This window comes from Ranitomeya variabilis, chromosome 4 (assembly GCF_051348905.1).
Source record: "Ranitomeya variabilis isolate aRanVar5 chromosome 4, aRanVar5.hap1, whole genome shotgun sequence".
Classification (NCBI taxonomy): domain Eukaryota; kingdom Metazoa; phylum Chordata; class Amphibia; order Anura; family Dendrobatidae; genus Ranitomeya; species Ranitomeya variabilis.
Window position 1 is genome coordinate 578,029,356 of NC_135235.1, and position 19,365 is coordinate 578,048,720.

Consider the following 19,365-nt stretch of genomic DNA (forward strand, 5'->3'; position numbering starts at 1 on the left):
TCAATCTTGACTAAAATAGAAGATAGCTTCAATACTCTGAGACAAAAGTCAAGTCAACTTTTCTTCTGATTGTCAAAAACAGAGGAATTTATTTTAACCTACATTAGGTGGAAAATTGAGGAATCATGAATGGAGACATGAGGCTCAGAGGAAGCCTCATATAATAATATATGAACTGGGCACTAGTCCTCTACCATACATAGTTAAACCTCAAGACTGAAGGTACTAGTAAAGTAGGCACCTCCATGGTCACAAGCAGCTTTGGATGAAATCCACCTATTTTTGCTCTCAAGTGTCAACCTAAGCAGCAACTCTGTTCTACAGTGAGTATGTCACTCTAATGGATTTTAGACAATCTATATAATAATATAGAGGACTTGACTCCTATAGAAACAATACTAGCACTGTAGCTGTTACTGGTACAGTGACTGAGAAAATAACTTAATACACATGAAAATGAGGATGTACTCTTGGAAAAGCCACGAGATTTACCATTACGCTCCCTCTTTTTGCATTTTGGGGGCTTCACCCGCTTCTGATTGATAGCGCCCGCTTACCAGAGCGACGTTGTGTGTGTGTTTGCACAGACAGTCACCGGCCACAAACACATACAGTGCTTGAGAAAGTTCTCCTCCTTGGCTCCTCTCTGCTTTCTACAATGACACAACCAGAACTATCAGCAGAGAAGAATCAGGCAGGAAAACGTGCCCAGCCACACTATGTGTATGCCGACGCTATGTGCGAGGTCAGGCTCAGGCAGTGCCAGTGTGCACACATGCTGGTTAACTTTAGGCAGAGCTCATTCTGGGAAGCGTGCACTCAACATGCAAAATGGTGACGGTGCACCAAGGCCCCCTCATTTGTAAATGCACATTATTTTCTCAAGCACAGGTACAGTGCTAGCGTGATTTTTATAGGAGCCAAGTCCGCTATATCATTGTATAGCTCATGTATTCGCCTGGTATGGGGTTTGACTTTAGGTGATCTTTCTGACATCCCTTTGGGTTACTGTCATTATTTTCCCATCAATTTTGACACTGGGTACGTGATTTGGTATGAAGCAATGAATTATCTTCTATTTTATTTAATTTACCTCTTCAAGTTTCTGCATGTTACTACTTACATGATATTCATATAATTCTTCATGTGTTCCGGCCTTCCTTTTCGTCATATTTGGTAGATCTAAGGTTTGACTATGCTATGTTAAGTTTCCACCTGTCAAGGAACATGGGAGGACACTTTGGAGTTTTTTTTTGTTTTTTTTTTAGGAAAACATAGCTCACCTTAGTTTTTCACAACTGTGCGGTCTCTTTGCACATGACCTGCGGGCTTTGACTCTGACTGTGTGGTTGCTAGTAACTGCAGTACCTTATTTTTTGATATTCAAATTCGGACATCATGTGCCATTAATCTCCACTGTCATTGGCTCTATGACACTACTGGTCTTTGTATCACCAAACTTCTTGGTATATATGGCATTTGGCCTTATAGCGAATGTGGCTAAATTGTTATTACATTACACCTCATTTTGCGGTGCAGAAAACATCTAAACTGCAGCTTCTGTTTATAGCTATACTAACAGGATACCTGCACGCATATACTGTGAGGCTTTGTGGCTTTCATCTATAGCTGTGAATTTAATATTTGCACGCATGCGCTGTAATGTATTTTCATTCACGACTGATCTTCCTACTTTAATCTCCGGAGCTTCTATTTGGCGCATGCGCCGTCCCCCGTCTCTGTGCCGGCCGGCACTTTGCCTCACTACATACTTGCACATCAGTACTTCCGGCTCCTGCAACCTGAGTGAACGCTGATGTCATTTCCGGTTTCTTATTGGCGTCTCGCACAGCTGTTGTGGATCCTCTCATTTTGGTATGTCTATATCTTAATACATACTTACCTTGTAATGTCTTCACACCCTGTTCCGTACAGATGTGTCCGGAGCCCAGAATTCCAAGCGGCGGAAGTTCACCGACCGCCACATTGGGACATCCAAGTGATGGGTGTCTCACTAGGGAAACGGCTGGTGGTACCAGCCTCTAGGGTGTTACCACCAGCGGAACACCGTCGCACCACACACACTGTAGACGCCGTATGCACCACACACACTGTACATGCCGTATGCACAACACACACACACTGTATACACTGTACGCACCACACACACTGTAGATGCCGTACGCAGCCTCTTGCGTGTTACCACCAGTGGAACACCGTCGCACCACACACACTGTAGACGCTGTATGCACCACACACACTGTACATGCCGTATGCACAACACACACACTGTTTGCACCACACACACTGTAGACGCCGTACGCAGCCTCTTGCGTGTTACCACCAGCGGAACACCGTCGCACCACACACACACTGTAGACGCCGTACGCAGCCTCTTGCGCGGTACCACCAGCGGAACACCTTCGCACCACACACACACACTGTTGAAGCCGTATGCAGCCTCTTGCGAGGTACCACCAGCGGAACACCGTCGCACCACACACACACTGTAGACGCCGTACGCAGCCTCTTGCGCGGTACCACCAGCGGAACACCTTCGCATCACACACACACACACTGTAGACGCCGTATGCAGCCTCTTGCAAGGTACCACCAGCGGAACACCGTCGCTCCACACACACACTGTAGACGCCGTACGCAGCCTCTTGCGCGGTACCACCAGCGGAACACCGTCGCGAACACGCCGCCGTCATTTTTGTACAGAAGGAGTGTATCCGCAGTTTTAATATGACCACCGCTATCTGTCTGCGCAAAGATGGCGGCGATCTGATTTACTGCGCCTGTGCGAATTCCGACGTGTCTACAGGCAGGGGAAGCCGGTTACATTAACCCCTTTAAGACGCAGCCCTTTTTTGTTTTTGCGTTTTCATTTTTTGCTCCCCTCCTTCCCAGAGCCATAACTTTTTTATTTTTCCGTCAATATGGTCATGTGAGGGCTTATTTTTTGAGGGTAGAGTTGTACTTTTGAAAGACACCATTGGTTTTACCATGTCTTGCACTAGAAAACGGGAAAAAAATTCCAAGTGTTTTGTTTTTTGTGTGGGTTTTTTGCTAGCTTCATTAAATGCTAAAACTGACCTGCTGTTATAATTCTCCAGGTCATTACGAGTTCATAGACACCAAACATGACTAGGTTCTCTTTTATCTAAGTGGTGAAAAAAATTCCCAAACTTTGCTTAAAAAAAAAAATAAATAAAAAAAAATAAATTGCGCCATTTTCTGATACCCGTAGCGTCTCCATTTTTCGTGATCTGGGGTCAGGTGAGGGCTTATTTTTTGCGTGCCGAGCTGACATTTTTAATGATACCACATTTGTGCAGATATGTTCTTTTGATCGCCAGTTATTGCATTTTAATTCAATGTCGTGGCGACCAAAAAAACTTAATTCTGGCGTTTTTAATTTATTTCTCCCTACGCCGTTTAGCGATCAGGTTAATCCTTTTTTTTAATTGATAGTTTGGGCAATTCTGAACATGGTGATACCAAATACCATATGTGTATGTTTGATTTTTTTTTTAATTGTTTTATTTTGAATGGGGCGAAAGGGGGGTGATTTAAACTTTTAGAGTTTTTTTTATTTTTCTCATATTTTTTAAAACATTTTTTTTTTACTTTTGCCATGCTTCAATAGCCTCCATGGGCTGGCATAGCCTGATTGGCTCTGCTACATAGCAGCGATCATCAGATCGCTGCTATGTAGCTGAATTGCAGGCTTGCTATGAGCACCGACCACAGGGTGGCGCTCACAGCAATCTGGCATCAGTAACCATTAAGGTCTCAAGGAGACTTCAGGTTGCCATGCCGACGCATCGCTAACTTCCGATCATGTGATGTGGCCGGAAGCGCGAGTTAAATGCCGCTGTCAGCGTTTGACAGAGGCATTTAACTAGTTAATAGCGACAGGTGGATTGCGATTCCACCTGCCGCTATTGCGCGCACATGTCAGTACAAAACAGCTGACATGTCGCGACTTTGATGTGGGCTCAGCGCCGGAGCCCACATCAAAGGGGGAGACACGACATGCGCCATACTAGTACTAGGGGTTTTCCCACAAACAAAAGTTCATTTTAAAAATTGTCTGTGTGTGACCGTGTACGGAGCATACCACATTTCCTGGGCAGGGGAGGAAGCAAAAGACAATACTGACATTACAGCAGGGGATCACAGAGGATTCATTTTGTGAGGTAAAATATTTCACTGACTGTTTTAAAACAATATTTTGCCTCACAAAATGTATCCTCTGCTATCTCCTGCTGTAGTGTCAGTATTGAGAGAGACGGGGGGATAGCACATGGGGTAGACAGGTCAAAGAAGAGAGCACAGATGGGAGAAGTCAGCACATGAGGAAAGAGAGAGTGGATAGGTGGGTGAGTACATGGGGGGGGAGATTCTCAACGCTGCAAAACCTGCCCCCATCGTGACATTACCGCCCACCCAATGCGACAGTATCGGGCCTCCATCTAGTATATATATATACACATATATATATATATGAGTGTACAGGAGCCATTACACCTGCCCCTGACGAAGCCACTTTCAGTGGCGATACGCGTTGGGCTCACACGTCCTCCGGGCCTTCTGGCATATACTCTGGTCATGTTCAATAGGTACTGTGTGTACTTTTCTGGTGGCATGCTCTAGCTGCAGCTATGGCATTTTTACATTAATTTAGTCTATTGAGACTCTTTATCATCATCCTTTCCAGTATCATTTTCCATCCATGTCTTGTTTCATGCACGTGCTGCAAGTTTATCTTCTATTATGATGGTAAATTACACATGTTGGTAAAGGATAACTTTTCAGCAGGGTGCAGTGTTTTGATTCAAATATAGACATTTATTTTTCATTTGGACACTTGTTTTGCATTGTGCCTTGTTTCCTGCACTATTTCTCGGATTTTTCCAATTTGCCATTAGGCCTATGCTGGGTTTAAAACAAAAGAAAGTCCATTCTTTTGTTGGTGCCTCATACCAGGTGACAAAATAGTATATGTATCTGTAACATTGGCCAGTAGGGTTGAGCGAAACGGGTCGTTCATTTTCAAAAGTCGCCGACTTTTGGCAAAGTCGGCGTCTCATGAAACCCGACCTGATCCCTGTGGGGGTCGGCCATGCGGTACGCGATCTTGGCGCCAAAGTCGCGTTTCGTATGACGCGATTAGCGCCATTTTTTCAGCCAATGAATGAGCGTGGGCAGAGTGATGACATAGGTGTTAGGGGAGTGAACGCCTATCGTCATGTTATCGCTTGTGCGCAGTAGCGATTTGGAATGTGCAAATCGAAATTTTCTGTTCTGGGACGGAGGGGGAGAGAGAGAGAGAGAGAGAGAGAGAGAGAGAGAGAGAGAGAAAAAAAAATAAATAAAAAAAAATAATATCTTCACTGGGTTTCGTGTTTCGGCCGAAACCCGACTTTTCACTGTGGTCGGCCGATTTCACTCGACTCGACTTTTAAGACAGTCGGGTTTCACAAAACCCGACTCGACCCTAAAAAACTAAAGGTCGCTCAACCCTATTGGCCAGTGTATGCTTATTTGATATTTAATCCTTTAGAGTTTATAAATGCATGAACATGCGGTGGGATGTATATGCATGCATGTCCCTTAGGTCCACAGGGCGGCATCCCACCCCACAGTCGGCACGGTTTGGTTTTAAATGTTTTTACGGTATGTAGTTTTTTTGTACACTCTTAACAAAATATTGATTATGTATTGGTGGCTCCTGTTTGATAGCATGTTCCCTTTTCTCCTATAATTGTTCAGCTCATGTATTGGATGTTGCATGGGTTTAGACGGGCTAACTTTACAATATGTCCTCCCTATATCATTGGACTTAGCCCTGATCAATTCTTCATGATCCTGTTTTCATTGAAGCCACCTTCATGATCTCAGCATGCGGTAACTTGGACCAATTTTCCACCTTATGATTCATATTTAAGTTCAGCAAGCTATTGAAACTCAGCGCTTTTATCAGAGGTAATCAACTAAACCAAATGGTCGAACATGTTATCCCCGACAAGGAGCGTGAAGCAGCTCTGCGTCGGCCATATTTCACCACTCGAATACACTCTGGGTTGCATGGATACACATCAGACAATGTGAACCGTAATCCGACAATGATATCAACATTTCTACATACAAGCTCTAGAATCTTTTGGGTCACTGAATGTAATATATATAAATCCCATAACTGAGGGATTAACATAGTGGTGTAGTCCGTATTCTCTACATATGGCTACCCACATTTTACATATTATTGACTTCAGACTCTGTAGTAGTTGAAGGATCTGCTCATAAATGTGTATATTATTGTGTGTATATGGCAGGAAGAGAAGTTGAGAAGATTCCTTGCCTGGATTGCAGATTTTTGATACGCGCAAGCATGTCGAGATGTCCAGCTGAGTACTGCTCTATCACATCCATCACATCATAGGGTCGGAGACTTTCCTTGAATTTCCGCTTTGATACCATAAATTTCATTACGCTAAAGATACAACAGTAAACAGGTCAGTCATTGAAAAGTCTAGTTCCTCACTGTGGATGACTTGGTGAAATTTAGAAGACTTACCACACGGCTCGAATTGAAGCCTTGAGACCAGGAGTAAGGTCTTCAGCGAGAAACTCACAGTTGCAGCTCCGGTTGTCCTCAGGAATCTCCTCCCCAGGGAGGCTGGCTGCTGGGTGGAGAACCCTCCATGAATAACATTATTTAAGCAAAGTGAAGGAGATCTTTTTTGTTTTTAAAGATTACTACAAATGTAAAATTAGGTCACATAACCGAGAACAAAGGAAGACGGAAGGTGGGAGGAAATACAGTGGGGAAAATTAGTATGTGATACACTGCCAATTTAGCAAGTTTTCCCACCTACAAAGAATGGAGAGGGCTGTAATTTTTATTGTAGGTACAGTTCAACTGTGAGAGACAGAATCTTAAGATAAAAAGCAGAAAATCACATTGTATGATTTTTACATAATTAAATTGAATTGTATTGCATGAAATAAGTATTTGATCACCTACCAACCAGCAAGAATTCTGGCTCTCACATACTTGTTAGCTTTTCTTTTAGAAGCCCTCCTACTCTGCACTCATTACCAATATTAATTGTACCTGTTTGAACTCGTTACCTGTATAAAAGACACCTGTCCACACACTCAATCAATCACACTCCAATCTCTCCACCATGGCCAAGACCAAACAGCTGTCTAAGGACACCAGTGTCAAAATTGTAGACCTGTGCAAGGCTGGGATGGGCTACAGGACAATAGCCAGGCAGCTAGATGAGAATGCATCAACTGTTCGCACATTTATTAGAAAATGAAAGAAACACACGATGACTGTCAGTGTTCCGCGGTCTGGGGCTTCATGACAGATCTCGCTTTATGGGGTAAGAATGATTCTGAGAAAGGTAAGGAATCAGCCCAGAACTACACAGGAGGACCTGCACAATGGTCCAGCTGGGACCATAAGCATTACTGTTAGTAACATATCCCGTCATGGATTAAAATCCTGCAGGGCACCCAAGGTCCCTCTGCTCATGCCAGCACATGTCTAGGTTCATTTGATGTTCACCAATGACCATCTAGATGATCCACAGCAGGCATGGGAGAAAGTCATGTGGTCAGATGAGACCAAAATAGAACTTTTTTGGTATCAACTCCATTCGCCGTGTTTGGATGAAGAAGAAGAATGATGAGTACAACCCCAAGAACACCATTCCAACCGTGAAGCATGGTGGGGAAACATACTTTGGGGGTGTTTTTCTGCAAAAGGGACAGGATGACTGCACCATATTGAAGGGGGGATGGATGGGGTAATGTATCGCGAGATTTTGACCAACAACTTCCTTCATTCAATAAGCACTGAAAATGGGCTGTGGTCTTCCAGCATGACAATGACCCGAAACACACAGCCAGGTCAACTAAGAAGTGGCTCCGTAAGACGCATTTTAAGGACTTGGGAGTGGCCTACTCAGTCTCCATTTCTGAACCCAACAGAAAATCTTTGGAGTGAGCGGACACTCAATGTTGCCCAGGGACAGCCCCGAAACCTGAAAGATCTGGAGAAGATCTGTATGGAGGAGTGGGTCAAAATCCCTGCTGCAGTGTGTGCAAACTTGGTCAAGAACCACACGAAACATCCGAGCTCTGTAACTACAAACAAAGGTTTCGGTACCAAATATTAAGTTCTGTTGTTTTATGGAATTGAATACTTATTTCATGCAATAAAATGCTAATTCATTATGTAAAAATCATACAATGTAATTTTCTTTTTAGATTCAGTCTCTCACAGTTGAAGTGTACCTATGATAAAAATTACACAACTCCTTTCTTTGTAGGAGGGAAAACCTGCAAAATGGGCAGTGTATCAAATACTTATTTTCCCCATTGTAATACTGCTTATAATAATTACACTATAAAACATCAGTGGGCTATATTACCTACATCTCCAATTGCCAAACTACAGCACAGGGTCACTTATATAAGTTATGTGATTTTTTTTTTTAAATTATCTTATTAAAAAAAATTGTTACCCTGAGGCTACGTGCACACGTTGCCGAAGTCCTGCGGATTATTAAGGACTTATTTTGGCAAATCCGCAGGTAAACCGCACTGGGGATTACCTGTGGAATTACCGCCTTTTTTGCGGATTTTGTGTGGATTCCACCTGCGGTTTTACACCTGCGGATTCCTATTATGGAGAAGATGTAAACCGCTGCGGAATTCGCACAAAGAAGTGACATGCTGTGGAATAAACAACGCAGTGTAGAGGCTGCTGGCGGGTCCTGCAGAACAGCTCCTAGATCAGCTCAGTTGAAAATGTTCACTTCCAGTAGCGGCCGCAGATTATAACAGCTGTCAGACCCAAAATGATCTCATGTGGATAGCCCCATTAATATGTGTGACCGGACAAGCTCTTCAGACTGGGTTGTCCACTACTTGGATAACTCCTTCTGAATCCCTATGTTTCCCCGCAGTAAAATAATAACACCTATCCTCACATCTGGTGGCGGCACTAGTTTTCCCGGGGATTGCGTGACATGTTATGTCATGCGATTCCTGTGGCCAATCTGCGCTGGATTTACTTCCCAAGCCATCAGGCAAATCAAGACAGACAGAGGAAGTGATAGCTGTAGCCGCCCTGTCCCTTCCCCCCAATGTCAATTACGTCTATAGGAGAGGAGAGTGAAGCCAGCGCTGATTGGCCACAGGAATCATGTGACATAATGTCACGCAAGCTGCGGGAGAGCCAAAGCCGAACAACACCGGCTCCGGAGGTGAGTTTTGGTTATTATTTTTTTTCTCAGGGGGTAAACATTGGGATTCAGAAAGAGTTGTCCAAGAAGTGGGCAACCCCTTTAAATCCTACACTATCCTATACCACTGGAGAAACATAGATTTATCCCTTTACTATCACTGACTACTAGGAAAGTGTGTACTAAATCTTTCTCTGTTTTAGACTACCAGATATATTGTATCAGTATTAATTGTTACATTATCCTAGACCACAAAGTCAATCACAAACCTTAAAGGGAATGGGCCATCATCATCAGCAAATGATCTGATGTTTGAATCAGGTTTTTATAATGTGTGTATGTTTTCAAAAATATGGGTATTTTATTCCTTTACTTTTCAGAATATAATCTGAATATTAAAAAAGGATTAGAAATCTTCCCATTTCTACAACTGGGGTTATTCTAGTTTCTCACCTCCTGTTATTGTAGGAAATTCACATGTATATTAACAGCAATAGACTCATCTAGGCTCTATCCTTAGTAATGAAGCATCTAATGAGCATGTGCAAAGGTCATTAGGAAAGGAGTGGGAGCAGGGGCAACTGTGACATCACCTAGTACAATGAATAGACCGGTTACCTTTCATTACAATCCTGTCAGTGATGATAATGAGACTACTGAAAACTCCTCCTGAAAAAGTGGTCAGTGTGAAAATTGCAAGATTTCTATTTTGTTATACAGATTTTCATTTGAAAAATTATTTTTTTCTTACAAAGACATTTAACATAAAAACCTAATTTAAACAGTAGGTCATTTTCTGATGACAAATTCCCTTTAACCCCTCCACGATCAATGAAGACACAAGCATTAATCTTTACACAAACGACCAGGGCTACAGACTATTAGTGAAAATGGCATTAGACTCTTTACTACCTTAGACCATTGAGAAGCTGGAACTATTTTTATTAGCTCATGGATCTAGATCACATCAGGTCCATCAATGACCCCACCTTCAGAGTTCTGCCGTGATGCTGATCCCTTGATGCGGAAAGCCTGTCTAGTCCGTCCTCGATCTCCAAAGCTCCAGCTCTTGGGCACCTTGCTTGGACTCTCCTCCATGCTTTGGTCCGCGCTGGGGGAACGACGCACCCCTTGAGATTGAGGAGAACCTTTTCCTTTTGCAGCAACATTTCTGGGGCTAGAAAACACCCTCTCCTTCAAGCTCACTTTCTGGCTGCGGGACACAAAATAAAGGCGCTGACCAAGAATCCCGAAAATAACTTGTAAAGAAAAATTAGTACGATACAAAAGAAATATATGAATGAGCAATGCAAGACCTGCTTTCTACCTCCTAGACCAGTGCAATGAAACATTTGGCACTAGAAAGCCCAGCACAACTTCTTTGTCCAACGCCATCTGAGAACACATCCTTAACGGTTTATAATCTCGGCCTGTCAATGACTCCACCACTAAAAACTAATTCTTCTTATACCAATAGGAATACATCAAGATATTCCTTTGTTTATTGTAGCCACCATGTTGGGCCAAGCAGTGACTTAGGCAGTGATATGGACATCCAAAGGTATGTCACATTAGGAGATCTCTACACCAGTTTTATGTGACCGAATTATCCTGTCAGCAGGCTTAGTCTGTGACCAGCATGATCTACAGTAGAGGCAGAGACCCTGATTCTTGCAATGTCTCACTTACTGGACTGTGTTTTACTGCTTCAATACAATCAGTTTTTTATCAGCAGGAGATTATCACTACAGCACAAGCTGTTTGGTGCCTCCTAGTCCAACCCTGCCACCAGCACTGATTAGCACCTTGCTGCCTATGCACAGTGCAAACAGAAAGCAGCCAATTACTGGTGTGGGTGGGGTTCTACAGGATTCAACATGCGCTGCTAGATCTGTAGCAGAGAAAACTGATTCTATCAACTGCACCCAGTAAATTAAGTGTTCAACACTAGAATCAGGGTCTCTGTCCCTACATCATAATGCTGTCAGAATACATAGCACAAACCTGCTGACAGATTCCCTTTAAATGACTACATCTGCTAGGAGTATTACAGGTGACTGATTATTAAGGGGAGTGAATGCTGAATGACTTGGCGCGGGCAGCACGGTGGCGCAGTGGTTAGCACAGCAGCCTTGCAGCGCTGGAGTCCTGGGTTCTAATCCCACCTTGGACAACATCTGCAAAGAGTTTGTATGTTCTCTCCGTGTTTGCGTGGGTTTCCTCCGGGCACTCCGGTTTCCTCCCACATTCCAAAGACATACTTATAGGGAATTTAGATTGTGAGCCCCATCGGGGACAGCGATGATGATGTGTGCAACCTGTAAAGCGCTGCGTAATATGTTAGCGCTATATAAAAATAAAGATTATTATTATTATTATTACTTGTTATATTGACACTTGAAATGGACAGAGATCTGTCCTTTCAGACTGATAGCATATGGAATAATCAAAGTAGTTGACTTCAAACTGTGTCTATCCAGTCTCAGGCTTTCAGGATATGCAGTATGATTGCGCTTTGGGTTGAAGATCGCTGTTCTAAAGTCAACTGATCATTAACAAACTCCCTTTAAAAGTAAAGGCTACAAATGGGGTAACTTTTAAAGTGCAAGGCTGGTCTTAAAGCCTATACAAGGAGCGTTCCAATACTTGTGAAGTGTTGGAACATTCAACATTTATGCATTCATTGTTTTGAAGACTGAAACAATGTATCATGGAAAAATCACATATAAGACTGTGTTTTCATGCATATAGCAAATAAGTGTTTGATATAGCAAAGCGTAATGACGACACAAAGGTGCTGTAAGCAGACAACGCAAGACACGTGGAAACCAAGATGCAATGGTGGAATGAGGAGTGTGGGACTAAAGAAGCATTGTGTAAGAGGGGTTAAATAATTAGCTGATGCATGAAGATAAATAACAGGCAATGTGTCTGAATTAGCCTGCAGGTGGAATGCCTAAATCTGTGTATTCTCCACCCATAATGAATATTGGAAATTTCCCAGTTACATTGGCACACAGGAATACAACACTCTTCCTCATAGGGAAAAATATAACTACTATGATTGTAGCTCTCTGTATATAACTTCTACCTATGTACAAGAATATAACTACTATAATACTGCCTCCTATGTACAAGAATATAACTGCTATAATACTGCCCTCTATGTACAAAAATATAACTACTATAATACTGCTACTATGTACAGGAATATAACTGCTACAATACTGCCCCCTATGTACAAGAATATAGCTACTATAATACTGCCCTCTATGTACAAGAATATGACTAGTATAATACTGCCCCTATGTACAAGAATATAACTACTATATTACTGCCCCTATGTACAAAAATATAACTACTATAATACTGCCACTATGTACAGGAATATAACTACTACAATACTGCCCCGTATGTACAAGAATATAACTACTATAATACTACCCTTATGTACAAGAATACAACTACTATAATACTGCCCACTATGTACAGGAATAAAACTACTATAATACTGCCCTCTATGTACAAGAATATGACTAGTATAATACTGACCCTATATACAAGAATATAACTACTATAATACTGCCCCATGTACAAGAAAATAACTACTATAATACTGACCCTATATACAAGAATATAACTACTATAATACTGCACCTATGTACAAGAATATAACTACTATTATACTCCATGTATAAGAATATAACTACTATAATACTGCCCCCTCTGTACAAGAATATAACTACTATAATACTGCGCCTATGTACAAGAATATAACTACTATAATACGGCTCCCTATGTACAAGAATATAACTAATATAATACTGCACCTATGTACAAGAATATAACTACTATAATACTGCCCATATGTACAAGAATATAACTACTATTATACTCCATGTATAAGAATATAACTACTATAATACTGCCCCCTCTGTACAAGAATAGAACTACTATAATACTGCTCCTATGTACAAGAATATAACTAATATAATACTGCACCTATGTACAAGAATATAACTACTATAATACTGCGCCTATGTACAAGAATATAACTACTATAATACTGCTCCCTATGTACAAGAATATATCTACTATAATACTGCCCCTATATACAAGAATATAACTACTATAATACTGCCCCTATGTACAAGAATATAACTACTATAATACTGCCCCTATATACAAGAATATAACTACTATAATACTGCCCCTATGTACAAGAATATAACTACTATAATACTGCCCCTATGTACAAGAATATAACTACTATAATACTGCCCCTATATACAAGAATATAACTACTATAATACTGCCCCTATGTACAAGAATATAACAACTATAATACTGCCCCTATGTACAAGAATATAACAACTATAACACTGCCCCTATGTACAAGAATATAACTACTATAATACTGCCCCTATATACAAGAATATAACTACTATAATACTGCCCCTATGTACAAGAATATAACAACTATAATACTGCCCCTATGTACAAGAATATAACTACTATTATACTGCCCTATGTACAAGAATATAACAACTATAACACTGCCCCTATGTACAAGAATATAACTACTATAATATTGCCCCTATATACAAGAATATAACTACTATAATACTGACCCTTATGTACAAGAATATAACTACTATAATCCTGCTCCCCTATGTACAAGAATATAACTACTATAATACTGCCCCCTATGTACAAGAATATAACTACTATAATTCTGCCCCTATGTACAAGAATATAACTACTATAATTCTGCCCCTATGTACAAGAATATAACTACTATAATCCTGCTCCCCTATGTACAAGAATATAACAACTATAACACTGCCCCTATGTACAAGAATATAACTACTATAATATTGCCCCTATATACAAGAATATAACTACTATAATACTGCCCCTATATACAAGAATATAACTACTATAATACTGCCCCTATGTACAAGAATATAACAACTATAATACTGCCCCTATGTACAAGAATATAACTACTATAATACTGCCCCTATGTACAAGAATATAACTACTATAATACTGCCCCTATATACAAGAATATAACTACTATAATACTGCCCCTATATACAAGAATATAACAACTATAATACTGCCCCTATGTACAAGAATATAACAACTATAATACTGCCCCTATGTACAAGAATATAACTACTATAATATTGCCCCTATGTACAAGAATATAACTACTATAATACTGCCCCTATATACAAGAATATAACTACTATAATACTGCCCCTATGTACAAGAATATAACTACTATAATACTGCCCCTATGTACAAGAATATAACTACTATTATACTGCCCTATGTACAAGAATATAACAACTATAACACTGCCCCTATGTACAAGAATATAACTACTATAATATTGCCCCTATATACAAGAATATAACTACTATAATACTGACCCCTATGTACAAGAATATAACTACTATAATCCTGCTCCCCTATGTACAAGAATTTAACTACTATAATACTGCCCCCTATGTACAAGAATATAACTACTATAATTCTGCCCCTATGTACAAGAATATAACTACTATAATCCTGCTCCCCTATGTACAAGAATATAACTACTATAATACTGCCACTATGTACAAGAATATAACTACTATAATACTGCCCCTATGTACAAGAATATAACTACTATAATATTGCCCCTATATACAAGAATATAACTACTATAATACTGACCCCTATGTACAAGAATATAACTACTATAATACTGCTATGTACAAGAATATAACTACTATAATACTGCCCCCTATGTACAAGAATATAACTACTATAATTCTGCCCCTATGTACAAGAATATAACTACTATAATTCTGCCCCTATGTACAAGAATATAACTACTATAATCCTGCTCCCCTATGTACAAGAATATAACAACTATAACACTGCCCCTATGTACAAGAATATAACTACTATAATATTGCCCCTATATACAAGAATATAACTACTATAATACTGCCCCTATATACAAGAATATAACTACTATAATACTGCCCCTATGTACAAGAATATAACAACTATAATACTGCCCCTATGTACAAGAATATAACTACTATAATACTGCCCCTATGTACAAGAATATAACTACTATAATACTGCCCCTATATACAAGAATATAACTACTATAATACTGCCCCTATGTACAAGAATATAACAACTATAATACTGCCCCTATGTACAAGAATATAACAACTATAATACTGCCCCTATGTACAAGAATATAACTACTATAATATTGCCCCTATGTACAAGAATATAACTACTATAATACTGCCCCTATATACAAGAATATAACAACTATAATACTGCCCCTATGTACAAGAATATAACTACTATAATACTGCCCCTATGTACAAGAATATAACTACTATTATACTGCCCTATGTACAAGAATATAACAACTATAACACTGCCCCTATGTACAAGAATATAACTACTATAATATTGCCCCTATATACAAGAATATAACTACTATAATACTGCCCCTATGTACAAGAATATAACTACTATAATTCTGCCCCTATGTACAAGAATATAACTACTATAATCCTGCTCCCCTATGTACAAGAATATAACTACTATAATACTGCCCCTATGTACAAGAATATATACCTACTATAATACTGCCCCTATGTACAAGAATATAACTACTACAATACTGCCCCTATGTACAAGAATATAACTACTATAATACTGCCCCTATGTACAAGAATATATACCTACTATAATACTGGCCCTATGAAAAAAGAATATATTAGAAGTCCAAGTGAGTAGGGTCCTCTCCCCCTCTGTACCAGTCTGTCACTGTTTGATCATTGTAATTTATACATGTAAACCCACTTCACATGTACAGTATCATGGAACCAATGGTGCTAAATAAATAACCACTATAATACTGTCTCTAAAAAGTATTCAGTTGTAGCCAAAAGTTTTGAGACATATTTTTGTTCTCACACAGTATGCTACTTTAATGTTTTTAGATTTTTTAGTCAGATGTTTCTGTGGTTACTGAAGTTCAATAAGAAACATATCAAACATTTACTGACAAATACATGTTTATGTAAAGACTCATTATTTACAGGGTTGTCCCTTAGTTTTCATGACTTCTGCTCTTCACCCTGGCAGCTGGATATCTGCTTCTAGGCCAAATCCTGACTGATGGCCGCCCATTCTTGTCTAATCAGTGCTTGGAATTTATCACAAATTCTGGATTTTATTTGTCCTCTCGCTCTTTGAGGTTTGACCAAAGGTTCTCAGGCTATGTGCACACGTTGCGGATTTTGCTGTGGATCCGCAGCTGTTTTACATGCTTTGTACCGTACCATATAAACGTATGGAAAACCAAATCCACAGTGCACATGCTGCGGAAAAAAACGCACAGAAACGCAGCATTTAAATTCTTTGTGTGGATTCTGCAGCGGTTTACACCTGCTCCATAATAGGAATCCGCAGGTGTAAAACCGCAGTTGGAATCCGCACAAACGCACGAATACCGCAGTAAATCCGCGGGTAATCCGCAGTGCGGTTTACCTGCGGATTTTGCAAAAACAGTGCAGAAAAATCCGCACACCAATCCGCAATGTGTGCACATAGCCTCAATGGGATTAAGATCTGGGGAGTTCCCTGGCTTTGATGCAAAAATGTTAATGTTTTGTTCACTAAGCCACTTAGTTATCAATTTTGCCTTGTGACATAGTCTCCATCATGCTGGAAAAATCATTGTTCATCCCCAAATTGCTCCTGGACTGTTGGGAGAAGTTGATCTTGGAGAATGCTAGATGTCGCTCTTTATTCATGGCCATGTTCCTGGAACAAATTGTGAATGAGCCCCCTCCATGAATGAGAAGCCCCCACACAAGTGGTCTCAGGATGCTCTAACGTTGGCATATCACAGGACTCAATGTGTTACCCCAGAAATGAGCAGCTATGATCCCCTGGTTTTCCGTCGATATACTCACTTATCATAAGTGATTTGTGCCACCTCCCTTGACAAAGAGCTGTGGCTTGTGTGGACCATTAACTGGAGCAGCTCTGCATGGACATACACAGCCATTACACAGTACATGGCTCCATGTATTGCTATGCGGCCGTACGCTCCGCTCTGGAGTGCCGGTGCCAGAGCTTGGTTTTAACCTGCGAGACTCAGCCGTATCTCGCTGTGTGTGATCCCGGCCTTAGTCTAAGGGTATGTGCACACGCTGCGGATTTTGCTTCGGATCCGACGCTGCGGATCCGCAGCAGTTTTCCCAAAGTTTACAGTACCATGTAAACCCATGGGGAAAAAAACCCGCTGTGCACATACTGCGGAAAATTCCGCGCGTAAACGCAGCGGATTATTTTCCGCAGCATGTCAATTCTTTCTGCGGATTCCGCAGCGGTTTTCAACAAGCACCAATAGAAAAGTGTAGAAAAATCCGCAGCAGAATCCGCAACGTGTGCACATACCCTCAGTCTACTCCTCCAATATGAGAATTCCTGAAAACCCCCTTCAAGTAACTAATCCACATTTCTTTTTTTTTACAATAGTGAAAGAAAAGACTTAAGAAAATTTTAGGGCAAATATGGAATAGTTAGATGGATAAATGTCATCTTAGTGTTTTAGTAATGTTAACGTAAGCCTGGACCACAGTAGCCGAGGAGGTGGACACATCAAGGTTAGAGGGTTAACATGTTAGATTAAAGCTGAGCAGAGTTGCCAAAAGTCACAGAGTCACCTGTGGCCAAGAGGAACATTTTGGGCTACTGGGATGAGTAGACTAACTGTGTTTGAACAGAAACGATCAGGAGAACCTGGACTTGTGGAAACTCTACTGAGACACTACAGGGTTAGAAAACCGATCTGGGGCAGGACGTGCAGCTTGGAGGGGTCCTAGTGGTGGTCTCTCACGGTACCTATTGTCCCCCGCGCAGCAGCTGCAGAGTGTTTTGCCTTTACTGAAAATTAGGGGAAAGTAAAAAATTAGTCTCCTTTACATGCAAAGCTATGGAACAAAGACAGGACTTTGGAGAATCCTCAAAGACATCTCCAGGACCATGAAAAATAGTGCGTTAGGCAAAAATAATGGCTAAAATTCACACATCCATAAAGGAAGTTCCACTTTTAAACAATGTTGCATTAATAATTTAAAGCATAATGTAATAATCTAGGGTTTAATTATGTTTTATACTCTAGTTACATCCAGAGCTGCATTCAAAATTCGGCTGAGTGCCACTTGGAATCTGTAGGACACATACATATTCAGGAGGGCAAACAAGAAGGCTATAACCTAACCCAAGACCTGTAAAATGGTATCCGTTCAAATGAAGCTCTACCTGTGAAATGTTGTTTAAAAGTAGAAAGTTGCTTCACACATACACATACAGGGGTAAAAATGCGGGGAACAAAGGGATTCATCAGAGACTGAACTTTTTATTCATATACAATTGTAAATCTAATCTGAAATATCAAGAACGGCGCCCCCTACTGGTCAAGGTCTACTCATGCAGTATATACAATTCCACTTCCCTATGGCAAGGCCTTGGTGTCCGGCGATTCCTTACCATATACAGTACAGACCAAAAGTTTGGACACACCTTCTCATTTAAAGATTTTTCTGTATTTTCATGACTATGAAAATTGTACATTCACACTGAAGGCATCAAAACTATGAATTAACACATGTGGAACTATATACTGTGAAACAACTGAAATTATGTCTTATATTCTAGGTTCTTCAAAGTAGCCACCTTTTGCTTTGATGACTGCTTTGCACACTCTTGGCATTCTCTTGATGAGCTTCAAGAGGTAGTCACCAGGAATAGTCTTCCAACAATCTTGAAGGAGTTCCCAGAGATGCTTAGCACTTGTTGGCCCTTTTGCCTTCACTCTGCGGTCCAGCTCACCCCACACCATCTCGATTGGGTTCAGGTCTGGTGACTCTGGAGGCCAGGTCATATGGCGTAGCACCCCACCACTCTCCTTCTTGGTCAAATAGCCCTTACACAGCCTGGAGGTGTGTTTGGGGTCATTGTCCTGTTGAAAAACAAATGATGGTCCAACTAAACC

The 19,365-nt window shown here is 40.6% G+C and overlaps 1 protein-coding gene across 8 annotated transcripts in view; it reads right to left on the bottom strand.

Annotated features, from left to right (window-relative positions):
• KCNQ2 (potassium voltage-gated channel subfamily Q member 2) overlaps positions 1-19,365 on the bottom strand; it is an 86,133-nt gene that overhangs the window by 6,467 nt on the left and 60,301 nt on the right. For 5 of the 8 annotated variants that reach the window (XM_077252932.1, XM_077252927.1, XM_077252928.1 and 2 more), the window contains 3 exons: positions 10,262-10,485; positions 6,587-6,695; positions 6,371-6,502 (listed from right to left, as the gene is read on the bottom strand). In XM_077252932.1, the coding sequence (XP_077109047.1) occupies positions 6,371-6,502; positions 6,587-6,695; positions 10,262-10,485 (465 nt within the window). The remainder of the gene's footprint in view (positions 1-6,370; positions 6,503-6,586; positions 6,696-10,261; positions 10,486-19,365) is intronic. The other 3 variants (XM_077252933.1, XM_077252931.1, XM_077252926.1) reach the window with 1 other exon arrangement.